Genomic DNA, 15,647 nt, shown 5'->3' with positions numbered 1-15,647 from the left:
AAAAACACGTGGACTGCTGCTTTCATATTCACAGACTCAGCCGGAATGGCAAAAGAGATTGAAGAATTGAAACGGCAAAAAAAGAAAAAAAAAATGCCCCGTGCATCCAACTTGGTATAGTTGCGCAAGCTGTCACCGCTTTCTTTTTTTCGCAATTTTCAGCGTAAATGATGCAGGAAGAAGTTCCGCGTCGAGTGCACGCAGCAGTGTCCCGTGCGTAGGATATACACACAGTTACACCTCAAATTGATTTTCCTGCGAGCCGGTCATATTGCGGTCCACGTTTCTTGCCCGGGTCGAAAGGACGTGATTTCAGGCGTCGCCTTCAACGAGACGCCGGCGCACAAACCCACCCCCTGCATGGTAGCCCCACTCTACATACCACAATGTATCACTTTACATTAGGAGGCCAAGAGAGCCTCTACGGTGTGGATCGACTTACCCAATGTCCCATATACACAATTCATGCAACTCAGCATTCCCACCTCCCAAACCCGTACTCTTGGTCCCCTTCAGGCTCATATTGTTCAGCATGCACTCGGTGAACGAGACTTACAGGCAGGCGGCCACGATCCTGAAGCAAAAGCTTCAAACTAGGGAGCTAATTCGATTCGACCTGCACTTCATGAACTATATATAGTCCCCGCTATTTCAGTGCCCGTTCTTGCTCGTGCAGAACCTGCGCGGCACCACCGGCACGAAGTCTGAACTATAACTTTTTTGACGAGTGCAGTGAATGCTGTGAACTCGCCCCGAACGAAGCTACAGGGAACCAAGGCCGCGATATTGTGGCGATGCCTCTTTCGATGTTATTCCTTGTCGCTCTTTTCGCTCTTCGTCAGTGGTCAGAGCGACACTCTACCGACGTTATCAATTAGATCGGCTGGCTGTGAAGTACGGGTGATAAAACCACAAAGACCAAGCTTTCGACGGATTTACGGCGTCGGCCGGCGTTCATGCCTTGCTAGCCACTTCGGGCGTCGGCAATGTGATTTGGCGTGGGCTTTAGCACGGACAGACTTGGGCGTCGAGCGAGCGTCGCCTCCAACGTCGCACTGCTCTTGACGACGCCGGAAATTCGTTGGAGATTTGTTCCTTATTGTCGGGGTCTAAGAGTGGCATCGAATCGAACGGAAGGCATCGCAACAAAATCGCGCCCCGGCACTGTGTGAAACGAATCGGAACATTCATGCGGATGCCGCCATGTTCAAGTGTTGAAAGGAACAAAACGCAACGCCTCGTGTGATAGTTGAGAAAGTGCGTAGGTGAATTGAATAAATGGACCTTAAATTACAATGAAATTCCTTGCCGCCCTAATCGATGACTCCGCGGCCCGTCGAAATTACGCGGTGGCCGAGAGATGAAACGCCGCTCGCGACGCGAAGATCGTTCGCACGACAGCGCCTGCTTTATCTCCGCTTCACCCCGCTCCGCGAAATATCCTCGCGGCGAGCGCGTGCAAGGTTCGCGCAAGCCTGGGAGCAAGGGCGCGCTTATCTCAGCCCTCGTTATTTATCCGTCGGCTCGCACCTGGTCCCGCGGGCGGAGCAGTGCACCGGGAGCGTCGCGGGCTGCCATGGCCTCCCCCGACGTGTTGCTGCAGTCGGCGCTGCTGGCGCACAGACTCAAATGCCGCGCAGCCGCCACGAGGAGCCTGGTGAGCCACGTCTCTGTCTGCTTGCTGCTGTGCCGCCACGCGCTCGCACCGCCTCTGACCGCAGAGTCGACGCTCGCGCTGGACGCTGTGTCGTGCGAGCAGCTCGGCCGACAGTGGTTTGCAGCCTATATTGGCGGTCCCGTGGGCGCTGCCATGTTTGGTCACGTGGTAACGCGTCCATTGCTTGCCTCAACTGCCTCCGCGTTTACAATGGGCCTGCCTGTATGACGCCGGTGCGGCTTAGCAAATCTCTGTTTCGGGAGATATTGTAGACGGTGACTGGGCGGACGGCACGAAGCTTCGGCCACAGCTTCAGAGAACGTGCAAGAGTGCTTTGGAAGCTGATTAAGCTATGTTCAAACGGCGCGAGCAGCGCATATGGTGCTTGTTTTAAAAGCGAGGCGAAATATGCATTCCAAGCTATACAAACTTTCCGCTCATACATTGAATCAGGATTAATGTGTTTTTCTCGTCGTTCTTCATTGGGCAAGTATATTCAAGCAGCGGCTTGTCACATTTTTGACTCAGTAAAATTTCCTTGGTGCGTTCACTATCTGATTATTTCTGCCTAATCGCTCGCTGATGTGCTCGGTTCCGATAGACTTGTTCTTGCTGCGCGCAAAGCTTTTAACGTAGCTGTTTTGTACCTTGCAATATCTTGTAGCAAAGATGTATTATCGCTAGTAAATCGCTTGTGGATCGTCACGATTCAGCTTCGACCGTTCGTGCGCTATCGGTGTAGTTCGTCATTTATTGTGCGTATACGGTGCACATATATTCAAGTGTGCGCCCATTCATTTAGTGACACGTTGGCGATAGAGTGGGCATAATATTCCATGCCAGTTGTGGTAGATGTGTGTAGATACTGTGCGCGAAACGTACTATGACAGGAAGCGGCGCTGCTCCCTTTGTCATTGCTTAACGAGCGGTACTCACTCTTGCCGACGTTCCGGGGCTAAAGCACTCTCTTTGAAGGTTAGCGATGCAACACTGGCGGATAAGCAAATTTCTATACCCTCGAAGAAAGCCGTAGATCTCGAAGTGCCGGTAACACGTATGGACAGTTGCAGCAACGGTACGCGAACTTGGCTACGCAGATTCATTCCATCCCTTAATACGCCAGTCACTATTTCTGCAGCCAACTACTGCACACGTCTTCAATCCACGACTCAATCCGCCATATTGGAGCACAGTGCGTTAGCGAAAACTCAGTTGCATTTCCGACAGCTGATCGCACAGAAGCAATGTGGAAGCGGTAATGGTTTCGTATTCGTGCGCTGTCGCTCAGGCGACGTGCGGCGCGCCGCCGAAAGTGCCATCTCGTTTCTCTAGAACAAGCTGCTCCGCAAAAAGGGTCAATAAGGTTTCCTAAAATTTATTTAAGTATCTGTGGCGCTGCGATCGTTCAGCTATATATCGTGGGAATTATCAGCTTCGTACATGGATATTTGTCTGATCTTCATGATTGTGGTTTCAAACGTTCTTGCGCGGTTTGTTTACTGCGCTTTGTCTGACTTTATCGACCTTAATTACTAAGCAACGCTTTAAACGTAGAAGTCAATAATACTGCGAGCACGTTCAGAATTGTTGCAGTTATAACGAAATATTTGGTTCTAAATGAGCGATTTGCAGAGTCACAAAGCCGTTAAGCCATGGAGGGACGAAGTTTAGGCAAGGGAGATTTATTCACAGGAAGGCAGAAAGGTCGTTCTGAGCTCGCTCTGTCCTAGCTGGCGCCGACGCACGACACACTGACGAATGCCCGTGGTGCGGTGACACGCCAACGTTACCGCACATCACGTGGATGTGCCTAAACAGACCGACACATATAAATTCCACACAACTCAAAAACGCGAGACTTTAACAGGCAGTGGGAGGCGCGGCATGCGGACGAGGCTCAGGACAGCCGACTGGCCCTCCTGGACCAAGCCGACAGCTGCTCGCGCTAGTGGAACCCTGGGCTAGGGGCCCCTGTGCCGTAAAGTAACTAGTGAAAATTAACTATTGAATTTTTGTTAATTAGTCGATTATGCATTTCGATTTCTCCTGCAAGTAATGTCCACTTCATTGAATACTCTAACTCAAGGCCTAGAATTGTGCTCTGGTGATAAAAACAACAAAATATCTTTCTCAAAAATCCTTCTAAATAACTACTATGTTTTATTTTCGCGGTCTTGGGAAAAATGTGTATTTCGAAGGTAAAGGGGAGGCTCTTTAGCAATTTCTGGCACTGTTCTGTAGAGTCTGAATTCGAGCTATAGTTGGTTATATATATATATATATATATATATATATATATATATATATATATATATATATATATATATATATATGCATTACGTGTACAGGATAGAGAGCTAAAGAACGGGAAAGGCAGCTGGAGCACGTATTTGCACCTTGAACTGGAGCGATCGCGGATTTGTGTGCTAAATGGTATCGATTAGCGGAGAGAGAGAGAGAGAGAGAGAGAAGGGAAGACAGAAAGGCAGGGAGGTTAACTAGACTGAGTCCAGTTTGCTACCCTACACGTGGGGAGGGGAATGGGGAGTGAAAGAGGGAGAGAGAGAACTTAGGTATAGGATGTCTACAGTCTGGCACTCAAGCGGGTGCGATCAACGCAAGGGGCGTTCAGTGTACGACCGCCGTCGAGAGGATTGAACGAAATGCAGCCTCCATGGGGACAGCCGAGTGAACTTGGAGCCCGTCTCTCGAGCGCAGATCGCCCTTTGTCCTCTGCGTCCAACATGTTTTGCACAGCGGCTATCGACGCCAACGACTATGCCAAGATCGGGCTGTGTTGACGGCCGTTCTTCGAGCGAATTCCTCCAAATACGAGCTGGCTGGCGGCGGAGTTTCGTTTCTTCAATACTGACGTGTCCGGCCCATGCTGCATATGGACCGCAATGGCTGAGGGTGCCATTTGCTTTTTGTTTGTTCGAGCACGCGCTAACGCTCCTTCTTTTTGTTGACCAGGCCGCCGATAAACGGGGGCGTTCGAGTGCCCGCCACTTTCCCCGCGATCTGGGTATACACGTGCCCAGCGCGAACCGCGTCTAACGCGGGGAAGGGTATAGTTCTCGGCGAGCCGTGTGCGTAAAGAATGTGTTGCCGTGGGTGTGTACTATAATATTCTCGGAACTGCATATAACGCGTACTCGATATGAGCCCGATAAGGAACTGCGCGCACCTGATCCGGCGATGTCGGCGTCTATGCGCGTGCGTGCGCGTGCGTGCGCGTGCCCGGCATGCCGCATTTGCGTGTCTACCTCCCACCCTCTCTCCCACACGTTCGCACTCCGTGCTGGACAGCTTTCGGCGCTGAGCTCAATGACGCGGCCACCATCTGGACACTTACGCTCGCCACCTATATATATATACACCGCGCCGCTTACAAGAAAGCATATAGGGACCCGGAAACCACGAAGCCGGCGGTCAGACGTCGAGGAAGTGTGGGTGACATGCCTCGACATCACTGACTGGCTTCCACTTGGCGATCTCAACATGCGTCGTAAGGCAGCAATGATATTAAATAAAGCTAATTAGCCGCTAGTAAGAGGACGTTAAGGACGTTAACGAAAAGGACGAAAAGGACGTTATCTCCGCTGTGGTGGTGGTGGTAACAACTTTATTAACAATCCGGCAAATTCGTGGCCTGGGCCTAGGCCGCCCCCGAGGAGGTCCGGAAATCCCGTCTCCTCGCCGCCTCACGGGCTTGCTGGATGGCCCATAGTTGATTTTTGAGGTTTGAGCTGCGCAACGCGGCCGTCCATCACGCCGCAGCTTCATCTGCATGGGGAAACTGCATTTTCTCTTCATATAACCTCACATTCCCAGAGAATGTGTCTAAGAGATGCGTGAGCCCTGCCGCATAGTTTGCAGTTATTTTGCATATTCCTATATTCGAAGCGCACGCATGCTCCGATCGCGGATACGCGCAGCGTAGAACACGGCACGCTATCATTGCGAGAGCCCGCCAGAAGCAGCTGCCGCAGATAGCGGATGTTCCTTTGCGAAACGCTCTCTCTCTCTCCCTCTCCCGATGAAGTGGCTGCAATGTATGGACGTGTGACGCGATGTCACACTCTGCGCCGGTTGACGTATAAGCGCGCTCCTTAACATGAAATTTCGCTTTGTGGACGTCCGAAAACCGTTTGGGTTCGTAGATGGCTCTCAAAAAACCGGCACGTCACAGAAGACCGGAGCTGAAAGCCGGAACATTAGGCAATCAGTTCACGCCACCTTTTCATTCCCATGTATCAGCGTATATAAATAAATAAAAAAATTTGATGTTTTACGTACGAAAACTGCGATCTGATCATGAGGCATGCCGTGTAGTGGGAGACTCCGGCTTAATCTTGACCACCTGGGGTGCTTTAACGTGCTCCTAAATCAGTGTTTTTGCATTTCACAGCCAACGACATGCAGCCGTCGCGACCGGGAATTGAACTGGCGATCTCGCGCTATACGCAGCGTAACACCATATTTAGCCGCTGAGATATACAACGGGGTGAACATTCAAAACTACTGCACTAGAAATCAGCAGTGCAGCAGCACTGTTCAAAAATGTGTTCCCGTTTTGGTGGCGATGTATACTAAGCGCCGAACGAGGTGTACAATATGTTGTCTGCGCTTACGGAGGAGCGCTGCGGGATGTATACAAGTCGCCGGCACAAAAAAAAATCACGTTCGGGTGAACTTAAGAGACTGGGACGTTAACATCGTTCCCTTATTCTTTTTTTCTTCTATCCTTTGTGCGAAGAGTCATATGGAAAGTCATGGTGGTGCTGCACAAAAGCGGGCAGATGCGCGATCGATGTTCTATATATAGTATATAGACGCGTTTTGAGTTACTCATATACTATATTTTTCGAAGCGCGATTAGTTAGCTAATTAAGCTTGATTATGCAAGAATGTGCATATTTGTCTTAGTGCACAAGTTGTATGTGAAAAATTGTATAGAACGCGCTTAGAAACACTAATTTCTTGCGTTATATTTTACGTGGTTCTTTTTTTCTGGGCTTTGAAGGAAGCACGCGAAGTATTAAAAAAAAAGTCGCAGTTTCGCCCGAAAGGCGAAGCATCGATTGCGATAGCAAATTAGTGACAGCTAACTATACGAAGAAAGGATAGTAGTTTTATCGGCCGTATAAACTTGGAAACATTCACTTTTACTAACTAAATTAACAAGCATGGTGTCAGCGCACACAGGCAAACATGAACACATCGTGCACACTCGATGACCGCGGACACTCGCTGTCAAAACGCTGGCGTGAGGAAGCGCGGGAGCAGCAGCGAGCAAAGTGACCTTCGTGCTGCCTATCGCTTCAACGCAAACCGAGCGGCGAGAACGCAGCGCACGCAAAGCTACGAGGCGTCGGCCCACCCCCTACCTCCTCTTCCCCCGGTTCCCTGCGCGCGACGGAAGACGGCGCGCTTTCTCCCCGCTTTCCTTTTTAATTGAGCGCGCGAGATTGAGCCACGATCGCGGTTCTTCTTGCGCGCGGTCGCGAAAGACACATTTGCTGCCGGAGAACAACGCCGCCGCCCAACTCCCTCCCTCCCTCCCATGCCCCCACGGCCTTTCGCGCGCCAGATCATGAGCCGCGATCGTCGGCTGCCCTCGCGCGCTTTCAATCGCGGATACAGCATACGGCGCGCGGCGGCGGTGTTATCGCTCTTGGACTTTATACGGAACATACGGTGACACCGACGGCAAAAATTCAACTACACTGTCCATATAATTGCTATCGCAATAAAAAAAAGGTATCATCACATACGCTCTTGCAGGGGCTGTCTTGCCCGGTAGGCTCGCGCACCTTGGTAATTGGTGGTCACTGACAATTGTATTCGCCTTGCTCTTGAATCCAAAGAGCTATATACTGCACTCGGACATTTATTGCAGATGGACGTCCTACAAAAGCGTCGCAAACGTTAAGTCTGGAAACATCACTTACAGCGCGTACAATGCAATGCAATGCAATGGAATACCAACTAGCCCTTACCCAAACCCTACTTCAGTGAGGACTGGATCAGGACATATACTTAAGGACAGCAAAGGTAAACTTGCGCCTATAAAAATATAGTTTCGATGCGAGCCCGAAGCGCGCCCTGAAAAATACACAGCTATTCAAGTTAACAGTTTTTCGTACGTATATATTTCCACTGCATGTGCAGAAACATACTAAACTGGAGCAACAATGACTATTTCTACGCATTTTGAGGGCTTATTTCTTGAATATGTAGTTTCTAGCAAATAAGTTATGCTTCGTGTACTGATTGTTTTCATTCTCCATTTACATGTTCCCTAAAGTCATTTATCAAAATGGTTATTATTGAATCTTCTTTAATGATCACAGTGACGATTATTACCACGCAAATTGTGATTAATGCCGCTGCTGTAAGGCTTGGTCAGTAAAAATAGTCGTTTTATCACGAATCCCTTTCTTCCTTCCGCTGCTGCCATGGCGACTCTCTACCTTTCTCCCTCCTATCTCCTTCACTCCCATATCCATGCCCCTGCTGGCGCTGAGCCGTGCTCCCGCAAGGGTTGCAGAAGATAGTGCCAGCCTTTCCTCCTTTCCCCACAAGAACCACTCTCTCTCTCTTCTTATTATAATCTGTGACAGTCGTCGCAGACGCACGCCGTACGGTGGCATGCGTGTGAGAAAAAACATTCGACTCGACTACCGACACTTCTTGTAGATATGAAACTAGTTCGTCGGAAATTGTAAGTGCTACTGCTCAACCACCCGCAAGCATTCACTCGCCAGAGTTGATTTCCCAATCTGCTGTCAAATTAGCGCCAATGGGCAGCTGTACAATATTCGTGCTTTTGCGAACGTTAACATAACAAAAATTGTTTTCTACATTCAAACAATAATAAATATTTCGTTAGCTTCTCTCATTTCTAATCTATAACACAGCATATAGCTTGCACGGAGCTGTGTATTACCGATTTTAGTACGACCGCCAACGCGACTTCTTTGGTACTGAAAACTGTCTTCTTTTTTTTTTTTTTTACGGAATTTACAGTTCTTTAGAGCGCAGCTCTCATAGGCGCCCGTTCCTGCGTTTCGCGTCGGCGTCTGCCCTCGGCGTAACCGAGAGAACGAGCGCATGCAGCGAAAGATGAAAGCGAACGCGGAGCGCAGCTAGAGATGATCGACGGTGATAGCGAAGAAAGTGCGTGGAGGAAAGCGGAGGAGGAGGGTATGGTGAAAGCGCGAGAAGAAAAGCGTAATGCCGCGCAAGACGGGATCTGCGGCGATGGCCGCTACGAGATCGCGCCAGAGTGGCGCGCCGTCTCATCATCGATGGCGTGCGGCGAGAGCGTCTACCCATATATGGAAAGAAAGCGCTGTATGAGCGGAGGTCTGTCTGCGGCGGCTGCCGTGAATCGCCCCCCCCCCTCCCACGCGCTGCCTCTCGCGAGCTCCCGAATAGCGAGGCAATGGCGCCACAATGCGCTTTGTTTACAGTGTGCCGCACGAGACAGATTGTCCGCGCCAGCCAATATATCGCGAAATGAAAACACGTATAGAGTTGCGCTCAAATTTCGCATTATAGAGAGTATCGTAATCGTCGGTGAATTTTTCTTAAGTCGAAATAAAAACTTTAAAACAATGTATTTTACAATATTTTTAAATCAAAAGTTAACTTGCAGATCATCATCTTCGTCAGTAACAACAACAACTTACTTTTTACGTTCACTGGCAGGAGGAAGGTCTTTCTCAGCGATCTATAGATCGCTTGTATACAATTACACCTGGCTCGTGCTATAGCTTTTTCCAACTTGCGCCTGCAAATTTTCCATCGGCCTACCTAATCTTCTGCCGAGACTCGCCGTGGTTGCTTGGTGGCTTTGGTGTTGCGCTGCTAAGCACGAGGTCGCGGGATCGAATCGCGTCCACGGCGGCCGCATTTCGATGGGGGCGAAATGCAAAAACACCCGCCCGCGTACTTAGATTTAGCTGCAGGTTGAATAACCCCGGGTGGCCGAAATTAATCCGGAGTCCTCCACTGCACGGTGGGCCTCATAATCGTATTGTAAATCTGGCACGTAAGACACCAGAACTTACTTCTAATTGAACCCGAGGCGATAAGGCCACGTAAACGCTATCGTATAATTACGGGTCATTTAAGAACTGCTTTTCGCACACGCTGCTCTGCGCCATGCGGCAAACGGGCTTTGCGTTAGCGGTACGGAAATTGGGGTCATTGTTTTCTCGTGATTGTTAGCGCCTGCATTAGGCGTGTAGGCAGCGCACACACGCTGTGGCAGCCGGCTATACTCTTGCAGTGGCGCCGTGCAGCTCAAATTAATCATGTGCCCTGCAATTGGCGCCGGAACGACGGAAAAAAAAGGTTGAACAGAAAGAAAGAAAACTCAGGATTGTGGCGGCTCACGGGTGGCACTCCCTCAGGAGCACCGCGGAACGTCCGCAGAGGCGCACCAGAAACCTCCCGGATATGGCGCCGAAGAAAGCGTCCGCTACGACATTTATATTTATTGCCCCGCAGTGCATGCTCTATACGACGTTGCCCGGTTGCCTCTCCTCTCCAGACTGAAGGATTTGCAAACATGCTGCAACGCTTGCATTGGTTGCTTTGCATCCGGCCAATGTATATGCAGGGGAAAAAGAAAAAAAAGGGGGGGGGGGGGAGCTTGGGACGGGCAGCGATATGGCGTGCGTCGGCAAACCGATCGAGTGCACTTTGTTTTCGCGTCGGCTGCGACATCGCCGAGTTGCTGTACACGTGCTGCCGTGGCTCGCGAGTCCCTTTGTTCTACAGCCGGCATTCCAAGGTCGTTTCTTTGTTCTTGGCTCATTATGGTCGTATCGACCGGAATAATTAAGAAAACAAAAAAAGAAGGCAACATTTATTTACGTGCATTCGAGATCCTCTATACTCCTATATCTGAACGCGGCGGTCGAAGTGGAGCTCGCGACTTCGCGAGTGAAGTGCAACAGTTAGCATGCTTAAATCGGTTTTAAGTTGGACCTGCGCGGGATGCTGATGGCGCGGTGAAACTGATTCGCGAAGCAAGGCGCCTGATCGCACGCAGGCTTGCCATGGTGTCGCGGCCGCACTCCCACGCGGCTGCAGCGGGCTCGCGCTCGCGCGCGGCCCTCGTACAACTGTGTCGCAAAGGCAGAGACACGACGACGCAACTCCGAGGCGTCGACGTCCTCCTTCTTTCCTGTCTACTGCTGTGCCGCGCTATGCTAGATGAAAAGAATTACACGCTGGTGACAAAAACGGATACACAAGTGTACGACGCGACAACGTTCTATAGGTATACGGCATGGGTCCTCCCAAACTCATTTCGAGCGTCGGGCCGTGTGTACACTGCACAACTCCTCGCGCGGACCGCACTGCGGCGTCTTTGGGGAACAGCGGTAACTAGCTATACAAAAGACAACACAGAGAAAATGGTGGACCACGCAGCAGGTTGCATGTTTGAGACCGCTTGTTTACAGGCGGCGGCGATGTACGAGGTGGCGATCATTTCTATTTATTTATTTATTTATTTTTAGGTTTTGCTGATCAGCGTGCTGCCTTCGAACGTACTAAAAAATGCTTCTTGTCCTGAATCTTTTCATTTTCTGTCTGGATGACTACGTACAACAGGGTTCTCTTGCTTTGCATGAGTGATACGCATGCAGTTGAACATAGAATGAGAAGGAAATGACGCTGTAATATAGAACACAGTCACGCACAATTTGAAGATACAGAGTTTAGTGTGCGCACTTGGTTTAGGCGGGACACGTGAATGCAAAAACGAAAACTCATTTACCGCGGCAACAGATAGCGACGTAGCGGCGACGATGCACTTTGCGGCGTAAGGACGGACGAAGGAATCCCCGCAGCTTCGAGCTCTTGCCCGTTATTGCCACCAATTTCAACATTAATAAAAAAAGGAAGGAAGGAAGCAAAGAAAGAAAAAAAAAAGAACGTATGGAATATACCCTTCTCGTATATACGCAATGGGAAGAAATCATTCTGCACGTCAGAGTTACGGGCAAACACAGAAAAAGCAAAGAAAGGCTGTGGTCTCGAGCGAAAGCTTAATTGTCTCGAGACCGCGCAGCACTCGCATGCGCGACCCATATTGGGAGGAGAAGTGGGTCGCAAAACGCGAAGACACGACGAATCAGCTTCGTCGTGCTCGCGGTCTGGTTGCCCGCTCGCTCAATGCGCGCGATGGCTACGCAGCTGTCGGGAAAGCGTTGCAGCGAGACTGCGCGTTTATTCTCGGTAGATACGTAGACCGTTCCCGTGTACGCCGTTACGTTTACTTTTATTTCATTTTAGTTTTTTTTTTGTTTATTGTACTCGAATGTCGAGCTTCCATATAAAATAAGCGATGTTTCTCTATGCGCTTCATAGCGTGCTTGTTCGTCACGTCGTCCGCGAAACTCTGCTCTTCGTGAATTTTAATGAACAATTAAGCACGCGTACATTATAGGCCGATACACGAAAATAACTGTTTGCATGCAAACATTTATTCTGCATTGCGTGCAAACATATATAAAGGAAGGAGAGGGTTCAGCCCCTATTCTGAACAAGAAATTCCGGCATAAACCATGTCGAGATGGCTGTCGATGTTAATGCGACTAAAATTTAAGCAATGTGGGGACAAACCTTGTTGCCACTTCCGAAACGTAGGACAACTTCATAGTAGGACAAAAGTAGGACAACTACATCGAGCTGTGTCGCTCTCTAACATAATTTTTGGGCAACAGCGTCGGGATCGTTCAATAAAGGACTAGCTCCATGTGCCAATACGGATGGCTAAAACATATGGGTCAGTATAAATTTCACCGAAATAAAATTTCCCCATCTCAGGACTTCTAACAGCGATATATCTACAATGTATATGGCCAGTTCCTCAGACGATCCTTTTCGCACATCGAAGCCTCGATGCAGGGGAGCGTTCTTGCTCCTCGCTCCAGGCAGGTACCAAAATACCGGCACTCAGCCGAGTGAGGACAACAGGCTAATGTTGTTGGAGAAACTGTTGCTGCGCGCGGCTAGGTTGGGGCGACGATGATGTGATGCCAGCGTCGATATAGCCTTGCGCCAGAGAAGCTGTGTCCATGGATGACGTTGCTTGTACACCACAGCCATAGCGTCTTACGGCATGCGGCATGCTTACGTCTTTGGGGCTCTTGTCAGCTCCGAAGACGTAAGCATGCCGAAGCAGTGCATGCATGCTAAATGGGGTCACGCTAGCCCTACTTTTTGCGACAGTGAAGTGCTATAGAGTAAGAAGTAGGGCAGCAAAAGCATCGCCTATATACGTTCCTCTGATTCCCCAGCCCCGCTTGACCCTTCTAGTACTACTGCAAAATACGATTGATATAGGATCTGCGAATGTGCCCTAACCCCCCCCCCCCCCCCCAACCCAGCGTGTTACGCTCCCTTCTCCGTGGTCTCTCCTTGGGGAGGAGGCAGTGACACAGAACATTGTGTAAGGGCCACCACCCCTGTCCGAAGTCTTTGGACACTGCCGCAGTGTCCAAAGACTTCGGACAGGGGTGTTGGCCCTTACACAATGTTCTCTCGGCCTGCGGTCTAGCGCCTCGATTCCCTTTGAGCTTTCCCAAATATTCTGTCCCTGCATCCGCAGCGGAGGCTTACAGTCGGTTGTGGCTGTGTCCAGGAATAAGGACTGCCCGAGAGAGAGTACTTGACCTGCTATAGGGCTACGCGCACAGCGCCAGCCTGATAACTATGCGCGCTGTCCCAAGTATACGTCCTGACACGTGCATGGAAAACCGCTTCAACAATCCGTTTATCCTTTTTTATTTTACGAAGCAAGCATTCCCTCTTTAATTTTACCGTATATTGTGCCGGGCGGAAAACAGTGCGATTTAAAAAAAAAGAAAGAAAGAACAAAAAAAGAAAAACAAGGGGCATTAACGATCGCTCAGGAAATGTGGGAGAACAAAGGAGAACGACTTTTCACTCCCGCATCAACGACCGGGGGTCTCTTCCGGAGTGCCAGGGAGTGCGCTGCGCCAGAGGCTCTGTGCTGAATAGGGCGATTCTGTCGGGGCTCGCGACGACGTGCACGCATCGTCCCGTACAGATGGGAACCCGTGCAGGGACACCGCCCTCCTGCACGTGCTCTCTCTGCCGGGAGCCCTCATCCGTGTGTGCACGCTGCTCGTGTTTCGGGGGATCGGCCGGATAAGCGCGCTGGAGGGAGACGCGCGGCCCAGACGGACGCGCCGGAGGAGGAGCCGCTGAGCTCCCGAGACGCGGTAGCAGCGCGACAGGATTCACCCCTATCGCGAGAGACGCGGCCGCACCGAGGGGCGCGTTTTCGCGACGGTACACGAGGGCCGCCTTGTTTTGGCGCCATCGCGAAGACGATCGCACGAACGCGGCGTCGCGCGCGGCGGCAGCCGAGCAGAAGAGGTGGGCCCGTGAAGCGTGTCGACCCTGTTTGCGTCATTTATTTTTTTTTTCCCCTTCTTTTATTCCGCCCGTGTGCTTCGCGTTGGGCACGCAGGTTTTTATCGGCCCATGTAGTAGTATTAGCGTGCAATCTCGGCTATAGCGATAAAACACGCGCCCATTTGCTGCGCGCCACAAACAAACAAACAAAGAGGGTAACAACAAAAACGCGGCTGTGCGTGTTCCGTGTGTCTGCCGACGGGCACACGACCACTTTGGTCGCGTTATTTGGCGCACTAACGTTAACTTGGAAGATGGTAATCGTAGCTGCCGCCGTGTTACGCGCCTGGGGAGTCCGGCGGAAGTCGATGTGTAGCTGGCTCGACATAGGGACAACACGTCGCCTGAACGTGCGCTATTTAGCTTGGATATATTTCTTGGAACGATCGACAATACTGCTCGGTGCGCGCTGCTCCAGTTCTTCTTCCTTTGCTGCTGTTTGTTTTGTATGTAGAGATGAGGCGAAGGAATCTGAACACCCGCCAATGCTTGCTGCTGGGCTAGTTGATTCACAACTCAAGCTTCAGAACAGCAAAAAGAAGAAAAGAAGACGAAGAAAACATGGACGACAATGTGGAGGAAGGAAATAACTAAGAGTGAGCATTGCGCAACACGATGGAAGCCAGACGAGTTGGCCCGACCCGTGATCGTCACGCAAGAGCGTGCGGTACGTTTTAATGCTCCCGCACCGCGCGGGGCAGCCGAACAAGTGCGCATCGATTAAAAACTACTGGGAACCAAACATTCTCGGCCAATGCGCTGAATCTACGCCGACAGGGAACAAAGCGCGAAGGGAACGGCTTCACGGAGAGTTCACTTGTCAAGGCGGGCTGCGTGACGCGATGCTCCTTCCTCTATATGCAAGTTTCATTCCTCCTTAGACGAGAAGGATTGAATACATTAGCGCCTGTCGGTCTTTATCGTCCATGTCTCTTTTTGGCTACTCTTGAGCTTAAATCTGGGCGGCCGCAGTGGTGGTTCCTTATAGCATATTCTGCTGTTCATGCACGAGGTCGCGGGTTCGAATCCCGGCCATGGCGGCCACATTACAACTCCTCATAGTCCACCTGTTGCTTTGGGACATTCAACGCGATCGGTTATTAATAAAAGAAGTCCGATCGGTGCGCGACGTGCCCACCTGAGTGCCCGTGCACATCACCGCGAATCGCCCGTTCTGACCGGCGGACTCGGTCGCGCGCATACGCACGCGTATATTTCTTTGCCGATCACCAAATGTAATACCGCACAATAACACGCGGTATTTTTAGGAGGAGTGGCTGGGTTGCAACTGCGCAACGGAAGGGAAGTATTAGGAGACAAAGGGCGCAGAAAGTTGGCAAGTTGGTACGTAGCTGGAATGGAAAGTAGAGTGGCAAAAAACACGCTGACATATAGCGAGGGAAGAGACAAGGCTTCGTCTTTTTTTCTTCTCTGCCCCTCTGTTTGCGTCTCTTTCGTGCTGCGTTTGCCATTCCAGCTATCAGAATACAGCACTAAATTACTGTGTGTTCATGATAGCACC

General features: G+C 50.6%; 1 protein-coding gene across 3 annotated transcripts in view; it reads left to right on the top strand.

Annotated features, from left to right (window-relative positions):
* The first annotated feature begins 1,529 nt into the window (after positions 1–1,529).
* The window catches only part of p130CAS (Serine_rich_CAS and FAT-like_CAS_C domain-containing protein p130CAS), a 122,186-nt gene continuing 108,068 nt past the window's right edge, over positions 1,530–15,647 (top strand). For all 3 annotated transcript variants that reach the window (XM_055061769.2, XM_050191720.3, XM_050191719.3), the window contains exon 1: positions 1,530–1,657. In XM_055061769.2, coding sequence (XP_054917744.1) covers positions 1,577–1,657 — 81 coding nt within the window. In that variant the 5' untranslated portion in view covers positions 1,530–1,576. The remainder of the gene's footprint in view (positions 1,658–15,647) is intronic.

Source organism: Dermacentor andersoni, chromosome 1 (assembly GCF_023375885.2).
Source record: "Dermacentor andersoni chromosome 1, qqDerAnde1_hic_scaffold, whole genome shotgun sequence".
NCBI classification, from domain to species: domain Eukaryota; kingdom Metazoa; phylum Arthropoda; class Arachnida; order Ixodida; family Ixodidae; genus Dermacentor; species Dermacentor andersoni.
The sequence above is the reverse complement of the archived record's forward strand: the minus strand, read 5'-3'. Positions and strand labels throughout refer to the sequence as shown.